Here is a 27,022-nt window from a genome sequence, read left to right as displayed (position 1 = left end):
TGCATTTTCAGTTGAAGCCGTCTGGAAAATACTAAAACGAACCGATACGTCAGCAGGTCCCGCTATCGATAAGATTCGGTGGTGACACCTACTATTGATAGCGGGAGAGGATTTAGCTATTTAAATTTAGCCCGGTTCGCTCGTTAGCTGGGTTAAATAGCCTTAAATACGTTCGCTGACCCATCTTGAGAGAGCGGGGGGAAAATGGCGAACGACTTTGGTGTAGGTCAGGGTTTTGCTTTAGTTGCTGCAATAAGTCGAAGGAGAACAGTCGTGGAAAAATAAGTTCATAAGTGCATTATTAGTTTTTAGATAAATTATTTATTTGCAATAAACTTATAAATAACAGTGTTTTTTGTTAAATATTAACGCCACCGAGGACCCTATCTAAAGAGCCCCGGAAATTTAAAAGTTTCGGGAAGTGAACACTTACCAGGCAGACCTAACCTGGTCGTCGTCCACCAGCCGCAGCAGCATTAGCCGCCGCAGCATTAGCCGCCGCAGCATTAGCCGCAGCAGCATTGGCCGCAGCAGCATCAGCCGCAGCAGTATCAGCCGCAGCAGCATCAGCCGCAGCAGCATCAGCCGCAGCAGCAGCAGCGATCAGCACCAGCCTCCAGCGTCAGCAGCTACAGCGACTGCCTCCGAGACGGCCAGATACGGAGATTCCCTCGGTGAGTCCGTTCCAGGAACGAACGCCCGCGCTGGCCACGGGGTCATCTCCAAGTTCACCGACGCACTGCCTCCGGCCCCTCTTACGCGGACGCTGTGCTATCCTCCGGACCAATTGGCTCCGTGCGGACTAGCGCTGGTTTTCGTTTCTAGCGATTTTTCCATTCTGGCTGCAGTTTCAACCACATCCGACGTTGAACTCTGCAATAAATAAGTTTTAGTTATTGTTTTTGTAATATCACATAGTCCAGATTGTCAAGTACTCACTGTGAAATCTAATCTAAAATTAGAGGCTCAAGCCCGAACCCTAGCCGCGCGTCCAACTACATCTAAATTGGGTCGCGAAATTTAATAACTTGTGGGATTTGTTTAGCGTACTTACCTTTTCAGCACGTCCCTTCTTTTCCCTTGGAGCTCCTCAGGATTAGGCAACCCGGTTGGCAAACGCCTCCAATTTAGTACCATGCGGCGACACTTGTAACTTTAAGCGTCTAAAAATTTCCCTTTCGGTTGTTGCCGCTTTGACCGCTTCTCATCTGGGCGATGGTCTGAGATCGACCTTAAGTGTTTCTAACGAAAAGAATAGATTATTAGTAGGAATCAATAATGAATGTATTTACTTATTAATCTTGCCAAAAATTAAATGTGAACAAGCTACCGAAATGGTTGTGTGAATTACCTTGGGCGGGGAGATGAGCCGATCCTAATCCACCAGGAATAGACTCCAGTCTGCCGGAGATGGGGCGTGCCTCCTACATCCTTTTTGGGGCACCCAAGGTTGGGTGGGTGCGTCGTGGCAAGGACATCGAAGCAACCAATTTCGTCGAATTGTCTTAGTTTTCTTGATGTAAATATAACTTTGTTTTGTTTTGATTTGCGGTAGAGATGGTAAATCGTCAAGTTAGTGACGTGAGACGTCCGATGAATCGGAATCGATTGTTCGGACTGCAGGGCATAGGGGGTACTCCGCCCTGGGACTCCGTGGCTAGCCGGCGCTGCCCTCCGGGAAAGATGCAGTTCCGTAACACGTGCATTTTGTTTAAAGTATAATTGTCAAAGCGTTACCGCTGATTAATCTGTTTATTATTTTTATACCCGAAGGCCTGAGGTTGCAGTTCAAGTTGTTAAACCAAGGTTTGTTTAGCGTTGTTGGAATTCGTTTACCACTAGCGAATTCGGCGTACTCCTTGTCCCAGTCCTCCTGTATTAATTTGTGTATTTCAGCTGTGGCATCTTTTATGCTCCATCCCACTACAGTGAAGATACCGTGTGAAGGAGCGTTTTTGGCAGCCAAGTCCACGAAATCGCTTTGGGGTATGCCAGTGTGGCTGGGTATGTAATGGATTTCAACCGCCACTAGTTGAGGATGATTGGCAATTTTCTTTCTTATGTTGCAGCTTATGTATGATGTAAATATAACTTTGTTTTGTTTTGATTTGTGATAGAGATGGTAAATCGTCAAGTTAGTGACGTGAGACGTCCGATGAGTCGGAATCGATTGCTCGGACTGCAGGGCATAGGGGATACTCCGCCCTGGGACTCCGTGGCTATAATTCGCGATGCTTGGGTTGATTTTTGGATCACGGCGAATAGCACTATGATGAGGGTCAATTAAAATGACTTCAAAATACTTATAAGAAGCATCCTGCGCAATCCAATACGAGTTCAGAACTCATCTCTGCTGCAGATGGCCTTGATCGATAAGCGTAGGCGGTTCCGGTGCTGGCCATCGCACAGGTTATTTAAAGCACTGTTCGTTATAACATTATATTCATATCTCAAAGAAAGAAAATGACATAGCAAAGACGCAAATCAATTAAATTATGTATGCTGTCGGTCTGTTACGCAGACAGTTGACACCTTCTGAATGCGTGTGCGGTAACGTTTGCGCTTGAAGTGTGTTCAACCTGCAGTTTTGTCAACAACATTTTCGACACGAGTGCAGTGTGTACTCGACCCCCAAAGGGTTCCAGCGGAGGAACATGAATTTTCCTTGGAACCCCCAATGCTGGATTCTAGTTAAGATTTAGCTTGCCCTATGGCGCAGTGATTAGGGGTTCACGCCTATAAACCAAAATTTGTTTGCTGATTTTAAAATTATTTAAAATTTTTTTTTTTGATAATGTCTCTGCTTTTTGAATTTGTTAAAGTGTCTCCTTAATTTGTGTGTGGGTTTAATTTGTGGTTCCTTGCGCATTTTTTTGGTTTTTCAAAGTAAATTTTTGCTTTTTATACCCGTTACACGTAGAACAAATGGGTATTTTCCGGTATTTTTTATAAAACTATTCGGGGAATGAGTTTTAATCGCATTTGGCCTTATGGGATTCCATGTGTAAAGAAATGCGCATTAGGCCAAATGCGTTTTAATGCGCCACTGGAATCTGGCTTTTAGTAACGGGTATCTAATAGTCGGGAAAACCAGCTATAGTGTTATTTTTTGCTTTGTTTTTGTGTTTTTTTTATTTATAATTATTAGTGTTCTATAAAGGGGTTATATACAGTTAGAAGGCCAAACAAAGCTAATTTTTAGGAACTTTTTCTGAAAAAACTTCAAAATTTATTTATCCTATATTTTCTACACATGTTGTGTTAACTGTATTTAAAGACTGAGTATTGAAAAAAATAATAATTTGGAAAGGAGCTACATCTACTCTCCGGGAGCTCCTCTCAAAAAAGGGGTATGGAGGTGACCACTATATCTTTGGATTGGGTCCTCAGACATTAAAATATCAAACAAATAATTAGTCGAAAGAACAAGCAAAATAAAGTTTTTACCCAAGAAAAAATTAACTTTTGAGCAAAATTGCCGTCTTAAAAATAATTACTTATCGGAAAAAAAATCTTCGTTATATTACGACAAAATATATTTAAGAAGCTCAGCCGTTTTTAAGTTACGTTGGTCACCGACTTTGAAAACACAATTTTAAGAAAGATGCGCTTGAGCCTTTTCTTAAACACTATGAAGTCACTTTTAAAATTGGCGTGTACCTTCAAAAACATTCCCAGAACGTTAACCTCCCAAGCCCCCTTTCTCATTCAACTACGCCACTGGTTTTCAGATTTCGACCAAAGTTTTCAGATTCACCCGAGTTAGTGTGCTTCGGTCATTCTGTCAATCAGCTGAGCTTGTTGACAAACAAATTAATTTTAAAAAGCAAAATCAAAGATGTTGAATATAAACGACGCCAGAGTTAAATTTGGTATTAGAATGGTGGCAGACACGCGGCTTTTTCGTGTTTTTGTCGTTTTTTCTTATATTTCGCTTGCAAGTTCAAATCCAAGAACACCAAAGATACAATTTTGTCTTCATTTCGCCAGGGCCTGACAAACGTTCATCGAAAGTTCATCCCAGACATCTGGCAACGCTCTGCACATTTCTAGTATTTTTTCCGTCGATCTGAGTACCGGCGTGCAAAAAGGTACTGTCGAAAAGTGTTCGCCGGTAATTTGCCTCTCGCTCTCTCTCATAGGCGTGTAACGGTTTTCGTCGATTTGAGTACTAGGCTATAGTTCACTACTAATTTTGTTTTAACAAATTACGTTTGGCAAGACATGAAAAGAAGCAAACTTCGGCAAGTCCAAGCTTATATACCCTTGCAACTATTCAAAAAATTTCTCTCCCCTCTATCTCTAAAAACTCTATCCAAAAACTGTATTATCTATGTATTTGGGTTTTTCTTTTTTGTGTTTATGGTATGTTTTTATTTTTATTTATAATCGAGCTTACTTTAAAGTTAATAATGTTAGCTAATAAAAGCCATTTGGTTGGACTTGGTCCGTAAGAAAAGTATAGTTGTTTTCCTTTCCTTTAAATTTATTTATAAGTACAGAGACTTTTAAGTGACTTTTCGGGGCCGTCACTGAGAAAGCAAAAACGAGTCTTAAAAACAAATATTACAAAAATATATCTCGCAAAAAATCCGTTTTTGAGCTATCAAAAATGAAACTTTCACTGCCACAAACTGAGCGACTAGATATTTGTTTTCTTGTCGTTTTCGGATCGGAAAACACTTTAAGTCACGTTTAAGTCTCGCTTAACTTTCGTATGTACGTAAACTATTTCTGTTTTGAGAGGCTGCTTATACTGAATAGTTTAATTGCTGTTCGAAATATGCTTTGAGAGGTGCAGCAGATCTGTTAAGTTACCAAAGCCAACTGTAATCCTTTCTTTAAAGAACTTTGTAGAAATTTAAGTGCCCTTCCCTTTGCTATTTATAAAGCTCCACGTAATATACATGTCCTTACCGCGCACAGAAATTGTAGATGCACGAAATGTTTTATTTAACCGATAAATAAAAAGGTTTACAATTTATCGTTTTCTATTTATATAATTCGCGATGCTTGTGGACATGCTTGCAAATCCAGTTGATTTTTGGATCACGGCGAATAGCACTATGATGAGGGTCAATTAAAATGACTTCAAAATACTTATAAGAAGCATCCTGCGCAATCCAATACGAGTTCAGAACTCATATCTGCTGCAGATGGTCTTGAGCGATAAGCGTAGGCGGTTCCGGTGCTGGCCATCGCACAGGTCATTTAAAACACTTTTTGTTATAACATTATATTCATATCTCAAAGAAAGAAAATGACATTGCAAAGACGCAAATGAATTAAATTTTGTATGCTGTCGGTCTGTTACGCAGACAGTTTACACCTTCTGAATGCGTGTGCGGTAACGTTTGCGCTTGAAGAGTGTTTAACCTACAGTTTTGTCATTAACATTTTCGACACGAGTGCCTTGTGTACTCGACCCCCAAAGGGTTCCAGCGGAGGAACCTGAATTTTCCTTTGTACCCCCAATGCTGGATTCTAGTTAAGATTTAGCTTACCCTATGGCGCAGAGATTAGGTGTTCGCGCCTATAAACCAAAATTTGTTTGCTGATTTTAAAATTATTTAAAATTTTTTTTTTGAAAATGTCTCTGCTTTTTGAAATAAATAGAGTGTCTCCTTAATTTGTGTTTGGGTTTTATTTGTGGTTTCTTGCTCATTTTTTTGGTTTTTCAAAGTACATTTTTGCTTTTTATACCCGTTAGACGTAGAACAAATGGGTATTCGTTGAAAAGTATGTATGTATGTATGTCTGTATTCGTTGAAAAGTATGTATCAGGTAAAAGGATGTGGTCCGACCCTATGAAGTATATATATTCTTGATCAGGACCAATAGCCGAGTCGATCTAGCCTTGTCCGTCTGTCGGTTGTCCTCCTGTCCGTCCGTATGAAGGTCGAGATCTCGGAAATTATAAAAGCTAGAGATTTAGAATATTAATTCTTACGCAGCGCAAGTTTATTTCAAAGCTTGCCCACGCCCACAAATCGCAAACGTCTGTCATGTCACTCTGTGACATGTTAGACCTTAGTTTTTGAATCCTGTATGTGTATTTCGGTAGACAACAAGTTATTGATTTCTGGAAGTTGGTGATCCCTGATGTAAGGACAGAAAGAAAGAACTGTTAGCGGGAAGGGGTTGCTGCACGCACTTAGCTTCTAGTTTTGGCGATGCGACAGATGGCGCCACCCAAACCCCGATTGTTGTGTGGGGAATATTTAGTTTAAAAGGTTGTTAGCTAAAAGCCTGAATTCCATGCCTCATTAGTGGACTTTTAAAATGTGCCTGATTTCTTTGGCGCATTAACTTTTAACTAATGCTACTCCGACATGTGAGTGACACGACCAGCTGATCTGGATTTGTTTAATTTTGAACCGTCGCAAACTAAAACGAAATAAATTAAAAACCACGAATATAAGCGTGTTTAGGGATATCTTTTATGACCACCAGGAGATCCATAATGCTACCGAGGCATTTGCCAACTTGGACGACAAGGAAGGGGAGCTGAGGGTATTGCTTGACGGGCTTGCAATGCGACCACCACAGTTTCTAAAAAACTGTAAGAATATCCGTATATGTGGGAGTTTTTCACGCCAGAGATGCAGCAGTAATGTATTTTGGACCTGCAAGCAGGATTTGCTGCCCTTGTTATAGTTTTCAGTCATTTTTATGCAAATAGATTTTATATTCAAAAGAAGTCAAAAATGGGGCCAGACATGCATAAAAATCCAGCTGTTATAGTGGTGGCACCAACAAAATATCGTTAAGAATCAGTATTTTCCGGTATTTTTTATAAAACTATTCGGGGAATGAGTTTTAATCGCATTTGGCCCTATGGGATTCCATGTGTAAAGAAATGCGCATTAGGCCAAATGCGTTTTAATGCGCCACTGGAATCTGGCTTTTAGTAACGGGTATCTAATAGTCGGGAAAACCAGCTATAGTGTTATTCTTTGCTTTGTTTTTGTGTTTTTTTATTTATAATTATTAGTGTTCTATTAAGGGGTTAAATACAGTTAGAAGGCCGAACAAATCAAATTTTTAAGAACTTTTTCTGATAAAAACTTCAAAATTTATTTATCCTATATTTTGTACACATGTTGTGTTAACTGTATTTCAAGACTGAGTATTGGAAAAAATATTTATTTGGAAGGGAAATACTACTCTCCGGGAATACTACTCTCCGGGAGCTCCTCTCAAAAAAGGGGTATTGAGGTGACCACTATATCTTTGGATTGAGCCCTCAGACATTAAAATATCAAACAAATAATTAATCGAAAGAACAAGCAAAATAAAGTTTTTTGACAAAATGGCGGTTACCCAAGAAAAAAATTAACTTTTGAGCAAAATTTCCGTCTTAAAAATAATTACTTAACGGAAAAATAATCTTCGATATATTACGACAAAATATATTTTAGAAGTTCATACTAAAATTTAAGACTAATCGGATAAGCCGTTTTTAAGTTACGTTGGTCACCGACTTTGAAAACACTATTTTGAGATAAATGTGCTTAAGCCTTCTTTTAAGCACTATGAAATCACTTTTAAAACTGGCGTGCACCTTCGAAAACATTCCCAGAACGTTAACCTCCCAAGCCACGTTTCTCATTCAACTACGCCAATGGTTCACAGAAACAAAGATGGCCGCCATGCCAATTCAAATTCTTTCCCGCCAAGGCTTTAGAGTTGCACCGAAAAAATATTGCCTAAATATCGCCTAAAAACGTCGGTTAGGAACGTTAATTCCACCGTTAAGGAATAACCGGGACCATCTTTGAAAGAGATGGTAAACGGTGGATGGGTCTTCTGTGGGGCTACGCCATTAACCAACAAAAACACTTATAGTTTTTTTTCTTAAGCCCAGTACTCAGATCGACGAAAATCGTTTCGCCTATGAGAGAGAGCAAGGCGCAAATAACCGGCGGAAACTTTTCAACAGTTCCTTTTTGCACGTTGGAACTCAGATCGCCGGAAAAAATACTAGAATTGTGCAGAGCGTTGCCAGACGTCTGGGGTGAACTCTCGGTGAACGTTTGTCAGGCCCAAATGCGTTTTAATGCGCCACTGGAATCTGGCTTTTAGTAACGGGTATCTAATAGTCGGGAAAATAAACTATAGTGTTATTATACCCTTGCAGAGGGTATTATAATTTCAGTCAGAAGTTTGCAACGCAGTGAAGGAGACATCTCCGACCCTATAAAGTATATATATTCTTGATCAGCATCACTAGGCGAGTCGATCTAGCCATGTCCGTCTGTCCGTCTGTCCGTCCGTTTATATGCAAACTAGTCTCTCAGTTTTAAAGCTATCTGCATGAAACTTTCCCAAAAGTTGTCTTTCTATTGCAGGTAGTATATAAGTCGGAACGAGCCGGATCGGACGACTATAGCATATAGCTCCCATAGGAACAATCGGAAAAATAAATGAAAAAAAATTATAACTTTGCTGTTTTTTAATTTTTTGTTTAGTTCTTCGACATTTAGTAATGGTTAAATATTTCCGATTTACGGTTTAAATTTCATCAAAATCGGACGACTATAGCATATAGCTCCCATAGGAACAATCGGAAAAATAAATGAAAAAAATTATAACTTTGCTGTTTTTTAATTTTTTGTTTAGTTCTTCGACATTTAGTAATGGTTACATATTTCCGATTTACGGTTTAAATTTCATCAAAGTCGGACGACTATATCATATAGCTCCCATAGGAACAATCGGAAAAATAAATGAAAAAAAATTATAACTTTTCTGTTTTTTAATTTTTTGTTTAGTTCTTCGACATATAGCAATGGTTAAATATTTCAGAATTATGGTTTAAATTTTATCAAAATCGGACGTCTATATCATATAGCTCCCTTAGAAATAATAAAAATATATAAAATAACTATCAAATAATTGGGCTGCAAATCATCATAGCTTCAATGTTTTTAAACATATACGAAAGTAAATCATAATTTTAATGTTTTCAAAAATGTTTAATTCTTGCAATAGCTGCAAGGGTATATGAACTTCGGCTTGCCGAAGTTTGCTTTCTTTCTTGTTTTTTGCTTTGTTTATACCCTCGCAGAGGGTATTATAAGGAGACATTTCCGACCCTATAAAGTGTATATATTCTTGATCAGCATCACTATGTCCGTCTGTCCGTCCGTCTGTCCGTCCGTTTCTACGCAAACTAGTCTCTCAGTTTTAAATCTATCTGCATGAAACTTTCCCAAAAGTTGTCTTTTTATTGCAGGTAGTATATAAGTCGGAACGAGCCGGATCGGACGACTATAGCATAGAGCTACCATAGGAACAATCGGAGAAATATATAAAAAAAATTATAACTTTGCTGTTTTTTATTTTTTTTTTTTTAGTTCTTCGACATATAATAATGGTTTATTATTTCAGAATTACGGTTTAAATATCATCAAAATCGGACGACTATATCATATAGCTCTAATAGGAACAATCGGAAAAAAAATGAAAAAAATTATAACTTAGCCGTTTTTTAATTTTTTTTTTAGTTATTCGACGTATAGTATTGGTTAATTATTTCAAAATTACGGTTTAAATTTCATCAAAATTGGACGACTATATCATATAGCACCCATAGTTACAATCGGAAAAAAATATATAAAATAACTATCTAATATTTGAGCTGCAAATCATTATAGCTTCAATGTTTTTCAACATATACGCAATTAAATCATAATGTTAATATTTTCAAAAGTATTTAATTCTTACAATAGCTGCAAGGGTATATGAACTTCGGCTTGCCGAAGTTTGCTTTCTTTCTTGTTTTTTTTATTTATAATTATTAGTGTTCTATAAAGGTGTTATATACAGTAAGCAGGCCGAACAAAGCAAATTTTTAAGAACTTTTTCTGAAAAAACTTCAAAATTTATTTATCCTATATTTTGTACACATGATGTGTAATATTTTAACTGTATTTAAAGACTGAGTATTGGAAAAAATATTTATTTGGAAAGGAGCTACATCTACTCTCCGGGACCTCCTCTCAAAAAAGGGGTATTGAGGTGACCACTATATCTTTGGATTGTGACCTCAGACACTAAAATATCAAACTAATAATTAATCGAATGAGCAAGGAAAATAAAGTTTTTTGACAAAATGGTGGTTACCCAAGAAAAAATAAACTTTTGAGCAAAATTGCCGTCTTAAAAATAATTACTTATCGGAAAAAAAATCTTCGTTATATTACGACAAAATATATTTAAGAAGCTCAGCCGTTTTTAAGTTACGTTGGTCACCGACTTTGAAAACACAATTTTATGAAAGATGCGCTTAAGCCTTCTCTTAAGCACTATGAAGTCACTTTTAAAATTGGCGTGTACCTTCAAAAACATTCCCAGAACGTTAACCTCCCAAGCCCCCTTTCTCATTCAACTACGCCACTGGTTCACAGAAACAAAGATGGCCGCCATGTTAATTCAGATTCTTTCCCGCCAAGGCTTTAGAATTGCACCGAAAAAAAATTGGCTAAATATCGGCTAAAAACGTGCGGTTAGGAACGTTAATTCGAACGTTAATAACCGGGAATATTTTGGTGCGGCAAAACCTGACGGACCATCTTTGAAAGAGATGGTAAACGGTGGATGGCGCTCTGTGGGGCTAGGCCATTAACCTACAAAACCACTTACAGTTTTTTTTTTTTTAAGCCCAGTACTCAGATCGACAAAAACCGTTTTCGCCTATGAGAGAGAGCGAGGCACAAATAACCGGCGGACACTTTTCGACAGTTCCTTTTTGCACGTCGCAACTCAGATCGACGGAAAAAATACTATAAATGTGCAGAGCGTTGCCAGACGTCTGGGGTGAACTCTCCGTAAACGTTTGTCAGGCCCTGGCGAAATGAATACAGAATTGTATCTTTGGTGTTCTTGGATTTGAACTCTCAAGCGAAATTGAGGAAAAAACGACAAAAACACGAAAAAGCCGCGTGTCTGCCACCATTCTAATACCAAATTTAACTCTGGCGTCGTTTATATTCAACATCTTCGATTTTGCTTTTTAAAATTAATTTCTTTGTCAACAAGCTCAACTGATTGACAGAATGACCGAAGCACACGAACTCGGTGAATCTAAAAACTTCGGTCTCACTAGAAATCATAAAGTTTTTCCGCTGGCAAAACTGTTCCTCGATCTGAGTACTATGCTTAAGTTTCGGTTTTTGTTTTTAGTGCGTTGTGCTTTTATATGTTTTTATTCTTATACGTATATTTTCAGGTACCAATATTTATACTATACAAAATATATCATATTAAAACTGTTTTCCTATTGTGATGTTAAATATTTTTATTGTCCCATTTTAATTACTTAAAAAAACCTTTAACCCGAGTGAAAGCTTTGCAGATACAGCTTCGATACAGCTTGCTTGCCTCTTTTATTGTCACTTGAAACTTTAAACGCCTTTTTCTCGAAACTGTGTTTTAATGTTGCTCTGATAAACCGATCTCATTATAATTTACACAGGTCTTCGAGATATAATTTACAATGTTTTGAACAGGCGATTTTTTTTAATAAAAAAATTTTAAATAATAAAAACGTCGAGGAATTTTCACCACAACAAACACTTTTCGTAAAAATGTCTGTCAAAAATAATATTTTCACTTCTATTTTTCCTTAAGCCTAGTACTCAGATCGACAAACAGTTTCGCCCGCGAAAAAACTTTATTCTGTCTAGTGAGACCAAAGTTTTCAGATTCACCCGAGTTAGTGTGCTTCGGTCATTCTGTCAATCAGCTGAGCTTGTTGACAAACAAATTAATTTTAAAAAGCAAAATCAAAGATGTTGAATATAAACGACGCCAAAGTTAAATTTGGTATTAGAATGGTGGCAGACACGAGGCTTTTTCGTGTTTTTGTCGTTTTTTCTTATATTTCGCTTGCAAGTTCAAATCCAAGAACACCAAAGATACAATTTTGTCTTCATTTCGCCAGGGCCTGACAAACGTTCATCGAAAGTTCATCCTAGACATCTGGCAACGCTCTGCACATTTCTAGTATTTTTTCCGTCGATCTGAGTACCGGCGTGCAAAAGGTACTGTCGAAAAGTGTTCGCCAGTTATTTGCCTCTCGCTCTCTCTCAAGGCGTGTAACGGTTTTCGTCGATTTGAGTACTAGTCTATAGTTCACTACTAATTTTGTTTTAACAAACTTCGTTTGGCAAGACATGAAAAGAAGCAAACTTCGGCAAGTCCAAGCTTATATAGCATTGCAACTATTCTAAAAATTTCTCTCCCCTCTATCTCTAAAAACTCTATCCAAAAACTGTATGATCTATTTGGGTTTTTTTTTTTTTTTGTGTTTATGGTATGTTTTTATTTTTATTTATAATCGAGCTGACTTTAAAGTTTATAATGTTAGCTAATAAAAGCCATTTGGGTGGACTTGGTCCGTAAGAAAAGTATAGTTGTTTTCCTTTCCTTTAAATTTATTTATAAGTACAGAGACTTTTAAGTGACTTTTCGGGGCCGTCACTGAGAAAGCAAAAACGAGTCTTAAAAACAAATATTACAAAAATATATCTCGCAAAAAATCCGTTTTTGAGCTATCAAAAATGAAACTTTCACTGCCACAAACTGAGCGACTAGATATTTGTTTTCTTGTCGTTTTCGGATCGGAAAACACTTTAAGTCACGTTTAAGTCTCGCTTAACTTTCGTATGTACGTAAACTATTTCTGTTTTGAGAGGCTGCTTATACTGAATAGTTTAATTGCTGTTCGAAATATGCTTTGAGAGATGCAGCAGATCTGTTAAGTTACCAAAGCCAACTGTAATCTTTAATGAACTTTGTAGAAATTTAAGTGCCCTTCCCTTTGCTATTTATAAAGCTCCACGTAATATACATGTCCTCACCGCGCACAGAAATTGTAGATGCACGAATGTTTTATTTAACCGATAAATAAAAAGGTTTACAATTTATCGTTTTCTATGCATGTGTTCACGGTTCTTGCGCTTCCAGGCAGCACGCCTAGATCCACCAATTGTCTGGGAATATCTATATCCCTTGCCAATACCACGCGAACTCTTTCCGGCTGAAGTAAGACCTCTTAACTCGCGATGCTTGTGGACATGCTTGCAAATCCAGTTGATTTTTGGATCACGGCGAATAGCACTATGATGAGTATCAATTAAAATGACTTCAAAATACTTATAAGAAGCATCCTGCGCAATCCAATACGAGTTCAGAACTCGCAAACCACCAAGTCTACGGCCAACACGTTCCTAGAAATAAAAAAAAAAACAATTCTCAATTATACTTTGAATTCAATAAGGACCTCATGTTTCTCACGATTAGTTTCAGACATCTAAGGAAGGTACAAAGTCAACATAATTCTTATGTCAATATATGTTGTCATCAAGATTAAAATAAATATTATTATTTCGTTTTTCTTACCTCGGCAATGGATTGTAATCCACGGTAGGGTTTCAGTTGGTTTACACCATGACTCTTCGGCTTGCCGTAGGTGCAGCCTTTAGGCACTGGACGCTTGCGGCCACCGCGGCGGACACGAATCCTGTAGATTACAAAACCTTGCTTTGCCCGATATCCTAAACGCCTTGCCTTATCCGGTCGAGTAGGTCGGGGCGATCGATGTAGTTTGGTTAGTTGACGGTATTGCCAAACTCGAATACGCAACAAGTACCGCATAACATCACTCTGCTTTTTCCTATACAGTTCCTGCATGTACCGATAGGCCCCCATCTCCGCAAATTGATAGACCTAGTAACAAATTCATTCGTTATTTAATAACTGTCACATCATCGGTCCATCAACTCTTCCGACTGTACGCAGAAAGTACATTTCAGTATCTACAACACAGATTTACATATTAATACATATGCATGTACATATTAATATGAATGTGCACGGTAGTATAAAGAAATCTTATATTAAACACTTAATCGTGCATATCAGAAATCCATAATCAGCACTAAAAGTTTCAGAGTGGTGCATGGAGTATCATCATGGTATTAAACCGTGATAATAGTGTTTTTTACCGTGATAGTCGCTCAGCAACTAGTATATATTTACCACGCAGCTTAAGCGATCACTTTCAAAACCTTAGATTAGAACTCGAAATCAAGGCACAACCAACTTACAAGACGGTAAAATCCAAAAGGAGGAAGTAAGTAGTTGAAGCAGTTGACTAAACTGCACAGGGTTGCTCTGAAATTATATCAAGCACACCTATTTTCAAACTTAAATATTTGCAGATATGGCACAGTGGAATGGAACGTTCCTTAGGATATTTTTAAATAGTGGATTTGAGCCGTGGGAAACGGAGTTTCACACTTGCCAAAATCCCAAATGTTTTCCAACGGATGTGCTGTGTGTAATATAATATAGTGCCACAATTGCGGAAAGCAAATAATCTCTTTACTGCATGACGTCATGTGAAATCAAATTCTTTAGCGCCATCATTTCGGGGTTGAACGGAAAAAACATCAGCTAAGTATCGGCTAGAAACGTGCGGTTAGGAACGTTATTTCCACCCTCCAGCAATAACCGGAGGAGTGGTCCGGTTAAAGATTTGAAAAATAAGTTAAATTTAACTTTATATTCTTAAAATAGAGTTAGATCTAAGAAAATTGTTTTTTAAAACAAATTATACAGAGGAAAAGAAAAAAAGATTCCGGGCAAGTGTTGAACGACCGACAACGAGAGCTCAGAGATCGGAAGCCGGAACCGTCCACCAAAAAAGTGAGTCCGTTCCAATAAGAAAAAGAAAAATATATGTTAAAATAGGAAAAACAAAACGGGCCGGAAAATAAAATTGTTCTAAATAAGGACACCGCATCACACGGGCACCGAAAACTTTTGGGACAAATAAATAAATAAATATATATATATATATATATATATATATATATATATATATATATATATATATAAATATATATATATAAAATTAAAGCTCCAGTTAAATTCGTTAAATTTAAATTAAAACAAGGTCGAAAGAATAGCGAAAATATTATAAATTTAATTGTTTAGTTATCCACTTCCCAATTTATTCGAACTTTTGTTCCTAGTAATATATAAAATATTTATTTGTCCGCCCAATATAATTTTCATTCTTAATATGTTGATCTATTAATACCTATTTATATATATTTATTGACCCATACTTACATTTTGAATACTTAAAAACATATATTTATTTCTTAATATAATAATTAAGGGGATATAATATAATTAATTAAAAACTTAGGAATGTGAAAAAACTTCTAACTATAATTATATACACTTCACATAAAATAAAAAGCAAAATAAAAAAAACCGAATGAGAATAATATGCAAATTTGTGGAGGTCTCGCATCATTTTTGATACCAAGTGGAGATGTAAAATTAAATCTTTAAAATAATTCTTAATGGAATGCACAGATGTATGAATATCTTAATAATTTTCCTATACGCCCAGAGATATAAATATCTCAGAATTGACCCCTGGTTAGCTCCAAGTATGTGGGACGTCAACATCCGAAACTGAAATAAATAAAATTGTGAATTACACATTTATATATGTAAGTTAATTTCCAGGATAATTAAAACCGAAAAATAAGTTTTGAACGTTTTATTTCTTTGAAGTTCAATTTGAGATGACTTTATTCATTTCAAAATACCCTGATCTAAGCTGTGGGTTGGGGCAGCGACGTCGACGTCGCGGAAGAGACCGCGGCGGTGGCCTAGCTCTGAAGAAGTGGCTGAAACTACAAGGTTTGCAGAATTAGAATTCTGATATTGCGCTGTGGCTACTAACCGGATGCGTGTGTTTATTTTATTGAACTTGCGGGTTCTTGACCGTTGTATTGAAATGTTGCAATGTTGCCATCGACAATGTTGCAATATTTCTCGGAAAAATAAGAAATATTTCTGCGATCAACTCTCCCTCCTTAAAAACCTACTTGTCCTCAATAGGTGTTAGAAATAAGGAATATTATTAAATTCTGGAATTATTCTTTTAGGAATTGATATAATATTAGTTTTGTTGTTTAAAACTTGTGGTGCTGGTTCTTGGATATGTAGGATTACTTTTTCTTTTCTGTGGACACAGTTTTTTAATACGATCAAAGCAAGAACAATGGCGCAAATTAATGTAACTGTGGTTATTCGGTTTATTGTAGAATCATTCTGTAAGGTTTGTAAGTGCTTTCTATTTTTTATATGTAGAGCTTCTAATGCTTCTAATGACAGAATTTGTATGCGTTGTGCTTGCAATGGGGTAATTTGAATTCGTGGGATTCCGGGCTTCATAATTATTTTTTCTTTGTTTGTAAAACTTTTTTTTTATTTATATTTATAGTTTCGTTTAAAAATGTAATCATGAAAGTTCCTCTGAGTTGATGTGAAATATTGTTTGAATTTAGGCTGCCGTTCAAGTCATTTAAGAGTAGTATGCCATCGTCTATTTCCTCTATTGGTTCAATGTGGTCCGAGTTACTATAATCACACAGCGATTCCTTTCCCTGAGCTAATTTTGAAATACATTTTGAATTACTTAAATTAACAATTTTTATTTTTTTTTACACATTTTGACATAGTTTGAAGTTTTACAATCATGGGGTAGACCTAGCATTACATTGTTGGATACAAAAAGTTCATTAGTTTCTAAATGTATTATTAGTTGGTTTCTGATAACAGGCTTTAAAAGAAGATTTTCATAATTAGTTGGTTCGAGTTCAGGTATTTTTAATAAGTAAATTATAGTTGTTTTATTATGTAAGACAGACACATAAACAAATTCCAGCGTCTCCTCAATTGAAAACGAGGTAATGTTATTTTTCTGAGATATTTTACTTATTTCGTTAAGCTCAGGTTCGTTTAATAAAAGAGTATTAATTACGTAAATTTTGGCCCAGTGTATTGCAAATTTAATGTTTCCTATTGTAACGTACACACCTAGGTGTACGATACAATTTTTAGTAGTATATAAAGTTATAGGTGTAAGCGTCTTATCATGAATAATAAATATTAAGTTAATGGTATGTAAGGTTATAGGTGTAAGCGACCCATAATGAATAATAAATATTAAGTTGAAACTGAATATTAAGCAGTAGTTAAGTTAAGTTCCAAGCCCGAGTGGCAACGCCAGCCGATATTTAGTGAGTAAAGAAAATACTAGAAATTAAGAAATATACTAGAAATCCCGAAAGCGCGAAAAAGGGAGCGTGGGGAAGGTGGTCACACACCGATCGAGCGAGGGGTCTCTTGTGTCGGAATGGTAAGACGGGGCGGACGTGTCTCCCGCAGTAATTTTCCGTGTAATTCGTGACACGTGACAAATGAATAAGGGTCTCTCGTGCCGGAACAGAAAAACGGAGCGGACGTGTCTCCCGTAACGATCTTGCCGGATAATCCGAGTGACGCCTCGACCACGCGAAGGCACGCGGTCAGTGAATAAGTGGGCTGATTAGTGTTTTGAGGTTAGTGTACACAAAATTCCTCTCCGTTGAGTAAAGACGGTGTAGCGGACTCGTAGGAAGATAGTAGATAAATAAAAATATCCTAGAAAAATAATAAAGAGAAGTAAATGTGTTACGGAACTGCATCTTTCCCGGAGGGCAGCGCCGGCTAGCCACGGAGTCCCAGGGCGGAGTACCCCCTATGCCCTGCAGTCCGAACAATCGATTCCGACTCATCGGACGTCTCACGCCGATTTACCATCTCTACCACAAATCAAAACAAAACAAAATTATATTTACATCAAGCAACTAAGACAATTCGACAAAATTGGTGGCTTCGATGTCCTTGCCACGACGCACCCACCCAACCTTGGGTGCCCCAAGAAAGATGTGGGAGGCACACCCCATCTCCGGCAGACCGGAGTCTATTCCTGGTGGATTAGGATCGGCTCATCTCCCCGCCCAAGGTAATTCACACAACCATCTCGGTAGCTTGTTCACATTTAATTCTTGGCAAGATTAATAAGTAAATACATTCATTATTGATTCCTACTGAAAGGGGAAATTTTTAGACGCTTAAAGTTCCAAGTGTCAGGCAAAGTCGTCGCACGGCACTAAATTGGAGGCGTTTGCCAACCGGGTCGCCTAATCCTGAGGAGCTCCAAGGGAAAAGAAGGGAAGTGCTGATAAGGTAAGTACGCTAAACAAATCCCACAAGTTATTAAATTTCGCGACCCAATTTAGATGTGGTTGGACGCGCGGCTAGGGTTCGGGCTTGAGCCTCTAATTTTAGATTAGATTTCACAGTGAGTACTTGACAATCTTGACTGCATGATATCACAAAACAATAACTAAACTTATTTATTGCAGAGTTCAAGGTCGGATGTGGTTGAAACTGCAGCAAAAAAAACGCTGACGGCGAAAACCAGCGCGAGTCCGCGCGGAGCCAATTGGTCCGGAGGATAGCGCAACGTAGCCGGAGGCAGTGCGTCGGTGGACTTGGAGATGACCACGTGGCCAGCGCGGGCATTCGTTCCCGGAACGGACTCACCGAGGGAATCTCCGTATCTGGCCGTCTTGGCGGCAGTCGCTGTAGCTGCTGGCGCTTGAGGCTGCTGCTGCTGCTACTGATCGCTGCTGCTGCGGCTGATGCTGCAGCGGCTAATACTGCTGCGGCTGATGCTGCTGCGGCTGATGCTGCTGCGGCTAATGCTGCTGCGGCTGATGTTGCTGCTGCTGCGGCCGATGTTGCTGCTGCTGATGCTGCTGCGGCCAATGCTGCTGAGGCCAATGCTGTTGCGGCTAATGCTGCGGCGGCTGGTGGACGACGACCAGGTTAGGTCCGCCTGGTAAGTTTTCACTTCCCAAATCTTTTAAATTTCCGGGGCCCTTTAGTTAGGGTCCCCGGCGGCTTCAATATAAAAAAAAACACTTTAATTTACAAGTTCCGGACTAATAAATAACCACTCACTTTGCGTTATTCAAACACTAATCACGAACTTAAATTTTGGGTTTTTTTCCGACCGTTCTCCTACTACTTCTTGAAGCAACTAAAGCAAAACCCTGACCTACACCAAAGTCGCTCGCCATTTTCCCTCCCGCTCTCTCAAGATGGGTCAGCGAACGTATTCAAGGCCATCTAACCCAGTTAACGAGCGAACCGGGCTAAATTTAAATAGCTAGATCCTCTCCCGCTATCAATAGTCGGTGTCACCACCAAATCTTATCGATAGCGGGACCTGCTGACGTATCGGTTCGTTTCAGTATTTTCCAGACGGCTTCAACTGAAAATGCAACACCACCCTGGATTCCGAGAGACGCTAACACAGAGTTTTAGACAAGCGCAGGAATACTTGGGAGCATTTGGATTTGGACTATTCGGATTCAGCCGGCCTCGATACCAAGATGCAGTTCCAACGGTGTCCAACGCGGGGCCCACCCTTTACGGGAAGTAGACACATGCCGATTCTGAGCTCGTGTACTTTGTTATTCCTCTTTCCAGATCACAACCTAATGTCCTTGGCATGGTACACTCCGATCGGTCGTCCTTGAAGATCTTCAAGCTCGTACGCATTATTGCCGACTGTCCTGACCACCCGAGCTTTTAGGAACTTCCGAGCAAACTTTGCATTGAAGGCCTTTTTGAAATCGCTGGGGGCAAAGTTGCGGCGATACACTTCCTGACCTGGCTTCGCAAGGAAAGTACGAGCCCTTTTGTCGTACCGCAGGCGACTCCGATCGTATGCATCTTTGATGGTCACATCATTAAGCTTACGTGCGTCTAAGCAGAGCCGGTGTTTTCCAGATCTTGATACTACGGTGGTGCGGTTATTCCAGGGGCTTTTGCTCTCCTCGATGACTCCGAGCGCTAGCATCTTGTCGAACTCGTCCTCGACCACCTTCTGCTTCGCGAGAGACATCGGATAGGGTCGATCCTTGAACACTTTGGCTCCGTCCATCAGCTCAATAGTGTGCTTCTCCAGACTGGTGGTACCTAAGCCATCCCTCTCGAAAGTCAAGAACTGCTGCTTGATCTCCTCCAGCTCTTGTTCCTCGGCCTTGGAAAGCGTCCAGGACTCTGGATCGGGTTTCTCCTCATCGTCATCCTCGACCTCCGCCTAGTGTTCCATCTCCCTGGCGTGTAATTCTTCGACCTTCTTCACGCCTTCCGAATCGATGTGGCCTATAATCGCTGGGGCCAGTCCGAATGCTTGCCAAAAATCCACTCCAAAATAAGCTGGCTGCTCCAGGTAAGGACACAAGTAGAAGAGAATGTGCTCTGTCCGTCCTCGGTATTCCACCGGTAACTTGACCCGTCCTATAATTGACCGATCCTCTCCAGAGGCCGTACGGACTGCGGATAAGTACTTCTGGACGGGCACCTCCAAGGCCTCGACCAGCTCTCTGCCACCTTTTCCAAGCAGACTCACACTCGCTCCAGTGTCCAACAAGCCCGTCAGTTGCTTGGTCAGAACTCGGACTGCGGCGAACGGTCTGGGATCTCGCGATAAAGTGCGCCTCACGGCGGCCACTGCTTCGCGTCGGCAGCTCCGACGTTTGCGAAATCGGTCCCTGGCCTTTTGCACCTTGCGAGACACCATACGCATCCCGCCTAACTGGTGCTCTGAGAAGATCCTGTTCCTGGTCTCTAGATACCGCCGCATCCTCTCCGCATAAGGTAAGTATCGTAATGCAAACTTATTACTATTTTTAGAAGGTAAACATTTGTCTAACCCTACCAGCTTTTCTTCTCTGCGGAACTCCTGTCTGGACGCATCCTCTCCGCCCTCGGATCGCCCAACCGACCGTTTTCCGCACAATCCGGACATTTTGGAGACACGGTGTCGGGCTTCCCACATCGGTAGCAGAACAGTCTGCGTTCTGTTGCTGCGCAGTCACGGCTTCGCCCGCACTTCGTCCACCTCTTGCCACGGAGGATCCTCACCAGGATCTGGGCCAATCGCCTCGCTAACCTTGGCCTTCTCCGCCAGAGGATACCGCATCGGCTGCGTGTACGTGGTCCGTCCACGTCGTCCAAAACTGCGCTCCACCTCGCAGCACTCTTCCCGCAATTCATCCACCGTGAGCACATCCATCGCGTAGACAAACCTTGCGATGCTCTCCCTCAAGCCCTTTTTAATAATCTTCACCAGCTGCCGCTCTGACAGTGGCCTTTTCAGTCGAGCCGCCAACTGCTGCATCGCATGGATATAATCGCCAACTCCTTCTCCGGGTTGCTGCTCCCTCTGCAGAAGTTGGTGCATCCGATCGTGCTCCGTCTGATGGCATCGGAACCTATCCATCAGCGGGGCTCGAAGCTGGGACCACCTGTCCACCCTGCAGTGACGCACGTGCACCCAGTACCACTCCCGAGCCCGCCCAGTGAGCAGCAGGTGGAAGTTTCGGAGCACCTCTTGCCACGGGCATTGGCACTGCCGCTGCAGGAACTCCAACCGGAAGAGAAAATCTTCCACCGAGTTTCGCTCATCCTCCCCGTCGAAGGATACGCCCCACCGCTCAATTCGCCATTGCTGGTTGGCGGCTGCCGGCCCCACATTGGCATACAGACGCGGCTCCTCCCGGAACTCTGAGGCCCTGCGGTCCTCAATGCACCAGCTGCGAGCCGGGCCATCGTCTCGGCGCGACCTGAACTGATCCGGAGGATACCCGGGACTGCTACTTTCCAACTCCTGGAAATCCAGCGGCCTCCTCGTCGGTTTGGGTGGCACCCTCGGCGGAGGTAGCCTGGAACCGTCCCTGCCGGCGACCTGTGTGCTCTTCGGCACCGCACCTTGCGGGGCTTGACCAGGGATTCCCGCGTTGATCCTTGAATCCGGAAGCCTTCGCTCATCCGGCATGCTCTCCAGGGGAAGCTGAGGCCGCTGAGCAGCAGGCCTTAACACCTCGTTCATCAGCTTCATCATCTCCAGGAAGCCAATTCGGATCTCGTCCCTCAGTGCCTGATTGATCCCGCCTTCTTGGGCCTTCCGATGGGTCTCCGCCGCCTGTGCCAAAGCCACATTAACGGCCGACCTTGCCGCGGAATCCACAAAGGGATCGTGGAGTCTTGCGTCCTTATCGTCCAGCTGCAATAACTCATCCGCCGCGGAACCAATTCCCTCCAGGATCTGCTGCTGCCTTAGGTCCTGCTGCAGCTCTGTGTCCTGTGGTCCTTTTTGCTCTTGTTGCAGTCCCTGGCGCAAACGGGCAAGCGGAGTCCTGGGCAACCCTTCCGATATGCGCGACAAGCCAGCCTCGGTAGCGCCCTCCACATCCGTGGACCACATCTTTTCGTCGTCCTCGCCTGGAAAACCTTTCGACCGAAGCAGGTGATCATGCTTGCTGCCTTGTCGCTTTGACATCCTGAATTTTGATAACCCCTAACACGACTTCTGAAACCCCGAATTCAACGTGGCCACCAAAAGCCCAAATTATGTATAAATAAATAAATTATACTGAATGCTAGTAAATAATAATAAACAATAAATAAACACCACTAAATAATATGCACCTAAATAATACGAATACTTATATTACCAGGCCAATAAATAATAATAATAAATAAATAGAAAAACAATAAACCATGAATAGATAAGAAATAAATAAGAAAACATATTAAAGACCCACAAATACCCAAGGCTAAGCAAATTCACACCAAATATTAGCTCTTATCAAAAAACAAGTCCCTCGACTAAATTTCTTTCTCCATTTTTTTTATTTTTTTTTTATTTTTTTTTTTCCAGCCTCAATAAGGGGAGATGGAGCCGATCCCAGCCGGTAGACTCCGCGCCAGTCGTCTTGCGTCTACAATTTCGTCCGAATTCTCACTAAACAAACCGCTCGTCAACTGGACTAACTTTCAGCTGTGCTGAAAATCGCCAGTTAAGGACTTCGGCTGTTTGCAGGATCGCATAGGATTTCCTTTTGGACTTTGCGTTTTTCATTCAAGTCGCGGTGGCCGAGCAGCGCGTGACGACGTCACGGGTCACGACCACACATTTAAGTTTTAAACCGATATGATCTGAAAACGCAAATACCCAGAAAACCCAAGGATCTGCACAAAACAAACAACTACACTGTAACCCCAAAACAAGACATTCATTAAAATTACGTTAACAAAAATAATATGTCCCTAATACCTATATCACAGTTTTATCACCGTTTTTGGTTTAACCTTTCGTGCTTATTGCACGGACGACCTGGGATGCGAATCCTTCGATTTTCTTAGAAGAGGATGTCACCGCCAAATCACAGCTAATCCCTGTGAACTGTGCCTCGGGAGCAATTGTTTTACCTCTAGTGGACAGCCTCCCTTTCTTCCTACAAAATTTAAACAACTTTTCTCCACCAGTCCGCGTCCCGGTGCAATTGCATGTGTGTGACATGCAAGCCACCGTTCAGGGGCTGGCTGGAGATAATAAATATGCGAGACGCCGTCGACTCGGCTATCACATATTTTATTTGTTAAATTGGGCGCCATATTGTTACGGAACTGCATCTTTCCCGAAGGGCAGCGCCGGCTAGCCACGGAGTCCCAGGGCGGAGTACCCCCTATGCCCTGCAGTCCGAACAATCGATTCCATCTCTACCACAAATCAAAACAAAACAAAATTATATTTACATCAAGCAACTAAGACAATTCGACGAAATTGGTGGCTTCGATGTCCTTGCCACGACGCACCCACCCAACCTTGGGTGCCCCAAGAAAGATGTGGGAGGCACACCCCATCTCCGGCAGACCGGAGTCTATTCCTGGTGGATTAGGATCGGCTCACCTCCCCGCCCAAGGTAATTCACACAACCATCTCGGTAGCTTGTTCACATTTAATTCTTGGCAAGATTAATAAGTAAATACATTCATTATTGATTCCTACTGATAATCTATTCTTTTCGTTAGAAATTCTTAAGGCCGATCTCAGACCGTCGCCCAGATGAGAAGCGGTCAAAGCGGAAACAACCGAAAAGGAAATTTGTAGACGCTTAAAGTTCCAAGTGTCAGGCAAAGTCGCCGCACGGCACTAAATTGGAGGCGTTTGCCAACCGGGTCGCCTAATCCTGAGGAGCTCCAAGGGAAAAGAAGGGACGTGCTGATAAGGTAAGTACGCTAAACAAATCCCACAAGTTATTAAATTTCGCGACCCAATTTAGATGTGGTTGGACGCGCGGCTAGGGTTCGGGCTTGAGCCTCTAATTTTAGATTAGATTTCACAGTGAGTACTTGACAATCTTGACTGCATGATATCACAAAACAATAACTAAACTTATTTATTGCAGAGTTCAACGTCGGATGTGGTTGAAACTGCAGCAAAAAAAACGCTGACGGCGAAAACCAGCGCGAGTCCGCACGGAGCCAATGGGTCCGGAGGATAGCGCAGCGTAGCCGGAGGCAGTGCGTCGGTGGACTTGGAGATGACCACGTGGCCAGCGCGGGCATTCGTTCCCGGAACGGACTCACCGAGGGAATCTCCGTGTCTGGCCGTCTTGGCGTCAGTCGCTGTAGCTGCTGGCGCTTGAGGCTGCTGCTGCTGCTACTGATCGCTGCTGCTGCGGCTGATGCTGCAGCGGCTAAAACTGCTGCGGCTGATGTTGCTGCTGCTGATGCTGCTGCGGCCGATGTTGCTGCTGCTGATGCTGCTGCGGCCAATGCTGCTGAGGCCAATGCTGTTGCGGCTAATGCTGCGGCGGCTGGTGGACGACGACCAGGTTAGGTCCGCCTGGTAAGTTTTCACTTCCCAAATCTTTTAAATTTCCGGGGCCCTTTAGTTAGGGTCCCCGGCGGCTTCAATATAAAAAAAAAACACTGTAATTTACAAGTTCCGGACTAATAAATAACCACTCACTTTTTATTCAAACACTAATCACGAACTTAAATTTTGGGTTTTTTTCCGACCGTTCTCCTACTACTTCTTGCAGCAACTAAAGCAAAACCCTGACCTACACCAAAGTCGCTCGCCATTTTCCCTCCCGCTCTCTCAAGATGGGTCAGCGAACGTATTCAAGGCCATCTAACCCAGTTAACGAGCGAACCGGGCTAAATTTAAATAGCTAGATCCTCTCCCGCTATCAATAGTCGGTGTCACCACCAAATCTTATCGATAGCGGGACCTGCTGACGTATCGGTTCGTTTCAGTATTTTCCAGACGGCTTCAACTGAAAATGCAACAAATGATTGAATTCCATGATCGTGATTCTTTTTATTCGTAGTATCCTAGCTTCCTTCCTCGTAGTGCATGTGGCCTGTACGCGGACATCCGTCCCGTCTGGTCTAGTTTCCTAACCTCCTTCCCCGTAGTATTTGAGACCTGTACGCGGACACCCTGTCCGTCTGGTCTAGTACCCTAGCTTTCCTCCTCGTAGCGCATGCGACCGGCACGCGGACACCCGGCCCGTTTGGTCTAATACCCTAGCTTTTCCCCACGTAGTGTAGGCGGCCGGTACGCAGATACCCGGCCCGTCCGGTCTAGTACAATAGCTTTACTCTTCGTGGTGCATGTGACCTGCGCGCGGACATCATTCCCGACTGGTCAATCATACCGCCATCCTTTCTCCTCCAATCCCCCCCCCCGTGTCTGACAAATCCTATCCGGCTTGGCCTCGCCCGAAGGTCCAGCCCGGTGGATTTTTGGCATCCGATACGTCGAAAACGACTTGCGCGCGACGCAACCTCCCCGGTCCTACTCTCGCGAAATAGCATCCTAGCTTGGCCTCGTCTGAAGGTCTAGCCCGGTGGATTTTCGGCCTGCGACACGCGGAAAACGACTTACGTGTCCCAGTCGCGGAAGTGATCAGCGGAACTACCCGGCATCCTCATACTCGCGAAACCGTTCGTCTGGCTTGGCCTCGCCCCAAGGTCCAGCCCGGTGAAATTTTGGCCTACGGCACATGGAAAGTGACTTACGTGGCCCAAACGCGGAAGTGATCAGCGGGACTATCCGGCGTCCCCATACTCGCGAAAACTGTTGGCCTGGCTTGGCCTCGCCCCAAGGTCCAGCCCGTAGAATTTTTAACCCAGGAACAAGGTACGGCGCGACCAACTCCGACACCAACTCACTCTCTCCCGGAGTCTATGAGAATCTTCGGTGTGACTCCCCAAACGACTCATTCACTCGGTGAATGATACTCTCCTAGTCCGGTGTCTCGGTGATTTACAAATTTCTTGTAAAGGACTCCTGGATCTGACTGAGATCTGTACCCCGGCCAGAGAGCATCCTTACAAGTGGCGCCCCAACAGGGACACCGAGACTAGCTAGAGAATCACCCAAGTGGCTTAAAGACCCACTGAAGAAAAAGAAGGGTAGAGTCACCCGAACCGTTCACATCCGATCTCCGGAAGGATCTAGAAGACTAGAGAAGGAAGTTCACACCAAACTAAATCGAAGAGGATAACCAATGATGAGTAACCCTAAGGAATCTGACGGTGAGTACGAAGAAGCCGATTTTGTTAAGAATCCAGGTATAGGAGTCCGCTGGATATACGCTCGCCGAAAAGACGAACTCAGCGCTCTCGCCCTGGAGTTTGGTTTTAAAACCGACGGAACCGTCGAGGAGACCAGGAAGGCATTCGCCAACCTCGTCAACACAGGGTCGTTCCCACAAAGTGTGTGGGACCGACTGGCTCAGTTGCAGGAGCAATATAGTAGCCGGGCCCCAAGTCCGAACCCTCCAGGCAGGAACGGTGAGACGGGACAGTTCGCAGAATCCCTCACCATTCCCATGACGTCCGGAGCCACATCGATCGGGACTCCAGCCCGCCATCGAGGGATCCACCCAGGATCGACGCACGGTACCACCGGTAGACGCCCGCTTACCCGCCGACCTACAAGCACAAGACACACGGAGCAGCACGGCTCCAACTCAACATCTGCTCCCTGAGAAGATGCACAAATGGAATTTACGGTTCGATGGGAGTTCGGATCCGTTGACTCTCATCGCCGCGCTCGAGGAAAAGATGATGACTTACAGGATAAATCCAGAGGAGGTACCCCGCGTTATGTCCGAAATCTTGGAGGGCCCGGCGGCACGGTGGTTTCGCACGAGCCACCTACAGTCGGCCTCATGGGGAACTTTCAGGAGGGAATTCCTCAACTTCTTCCTACCACCTCGATATT

At 42.1% G+C, this 27,022-nt stretch overlaps 1 protein-coding gene, 2 long non-coding RNA genes and 1 other non-coding gene across 6 annotated transcripts; 1 reads left to right on the top strand and 3 right to left on the bottom strand.

Moving 5' to 3' along the window:
• Window positions 1-627: 627 nt before the first annotated feature.
• On the bottom strand, window positions 628-1,906 carry LOC108136363. Its single transcript, XR_001773956.2, has 3 exons — window positions 1,352-1,906; window positions 940-1,242; window positions 628-873 (listed from the first exon to the last, which is right to left on the bottom strand). It is a non-coding gene; the product is annotated as an uncharacterized LOC108136363 (long non-coding RNA).
• LOC121467811 lies at window positions 1,744-2,107 on the top strand. The gene is made up of 2 exons (XR_005977844.1): window positions 1,744-1,806; window positions 1,897-2,107. It is a non-coding gene; the product is annotated as an uncharacterized LOC121467811 (long non-coding RNA).
• Window positions 2,108-4,976: 2,869 nt separating this feature from the next.
• On the bottom strand, window positions 4,977-14,145 carry LOC108137048 (60S ribosomal protein L15). 3 transcript variants are annotated; one of them, XM_041710109.1, is made up of 3 exons: window positions 13,408-13,823; window positions 13,176-13,235; window positions 4,977-5,114 (listed from the first exon to the last, which is right to left on the bottom strand). In XM_041710109.1, exons 1-3 carry the CDS (start codon window positions 13,714-13,716, stop codon window positions 4,992-4,994), a joined length of 492 nt encoding a protein of 163 aa, XP_041566043.1. In that variant the 5' UTR covers window positions 13,717-13,823; the 3' UTR covers window positions 4,977-4,991. The 3 variants fall into 3 exon arrangements, with proteins under 3 accessions (XP_041566043.1, XP_017114030.1, XP_041566042.1); XM_017258541.2 differs by lacking the exon at window positions 4,977-5,114 and adding an exon at window positions 14,047-14,145 and having other exon boundaries at window positions 12,854-13,235; window positions 13,408-13,734; XM_041710108.1 differs by lacking the exon at window positions 4,977-5,114 and having other exon boundaries at window positions 12,854-13,235.
• Window positions 13,921-13,992, bottom strand: LOC121467817. Its single transcript, XR_005977845.1, has one exon. It is a non-coding gene; the product is annotated as a small nucleolar RNA Me18S-Gm1358 (small nucleolar RNA).
• Window positions 14,146-27,022: the final 12,877 nt, after the last annotated feature.

The sequence above is a fragment of the Drosophila elegans genome, unplaced genomic scaffold (genome assembly GCF_018152505.1).
Source record: "Drosophila elegans isolate 14027-0461.03 unplaced genomic scaffold, ASM1815250v1 contig_767, whole genome shotgun sequence".
NCBI lineage: Eukaryota > Metazoa > Arthropoda > Insecta > Diptera > Drosophilidae > Drosophila > Drosophila elegans.
This window is presented reverse-complemented; position numbering and strand designations above follow the sequence as displayed.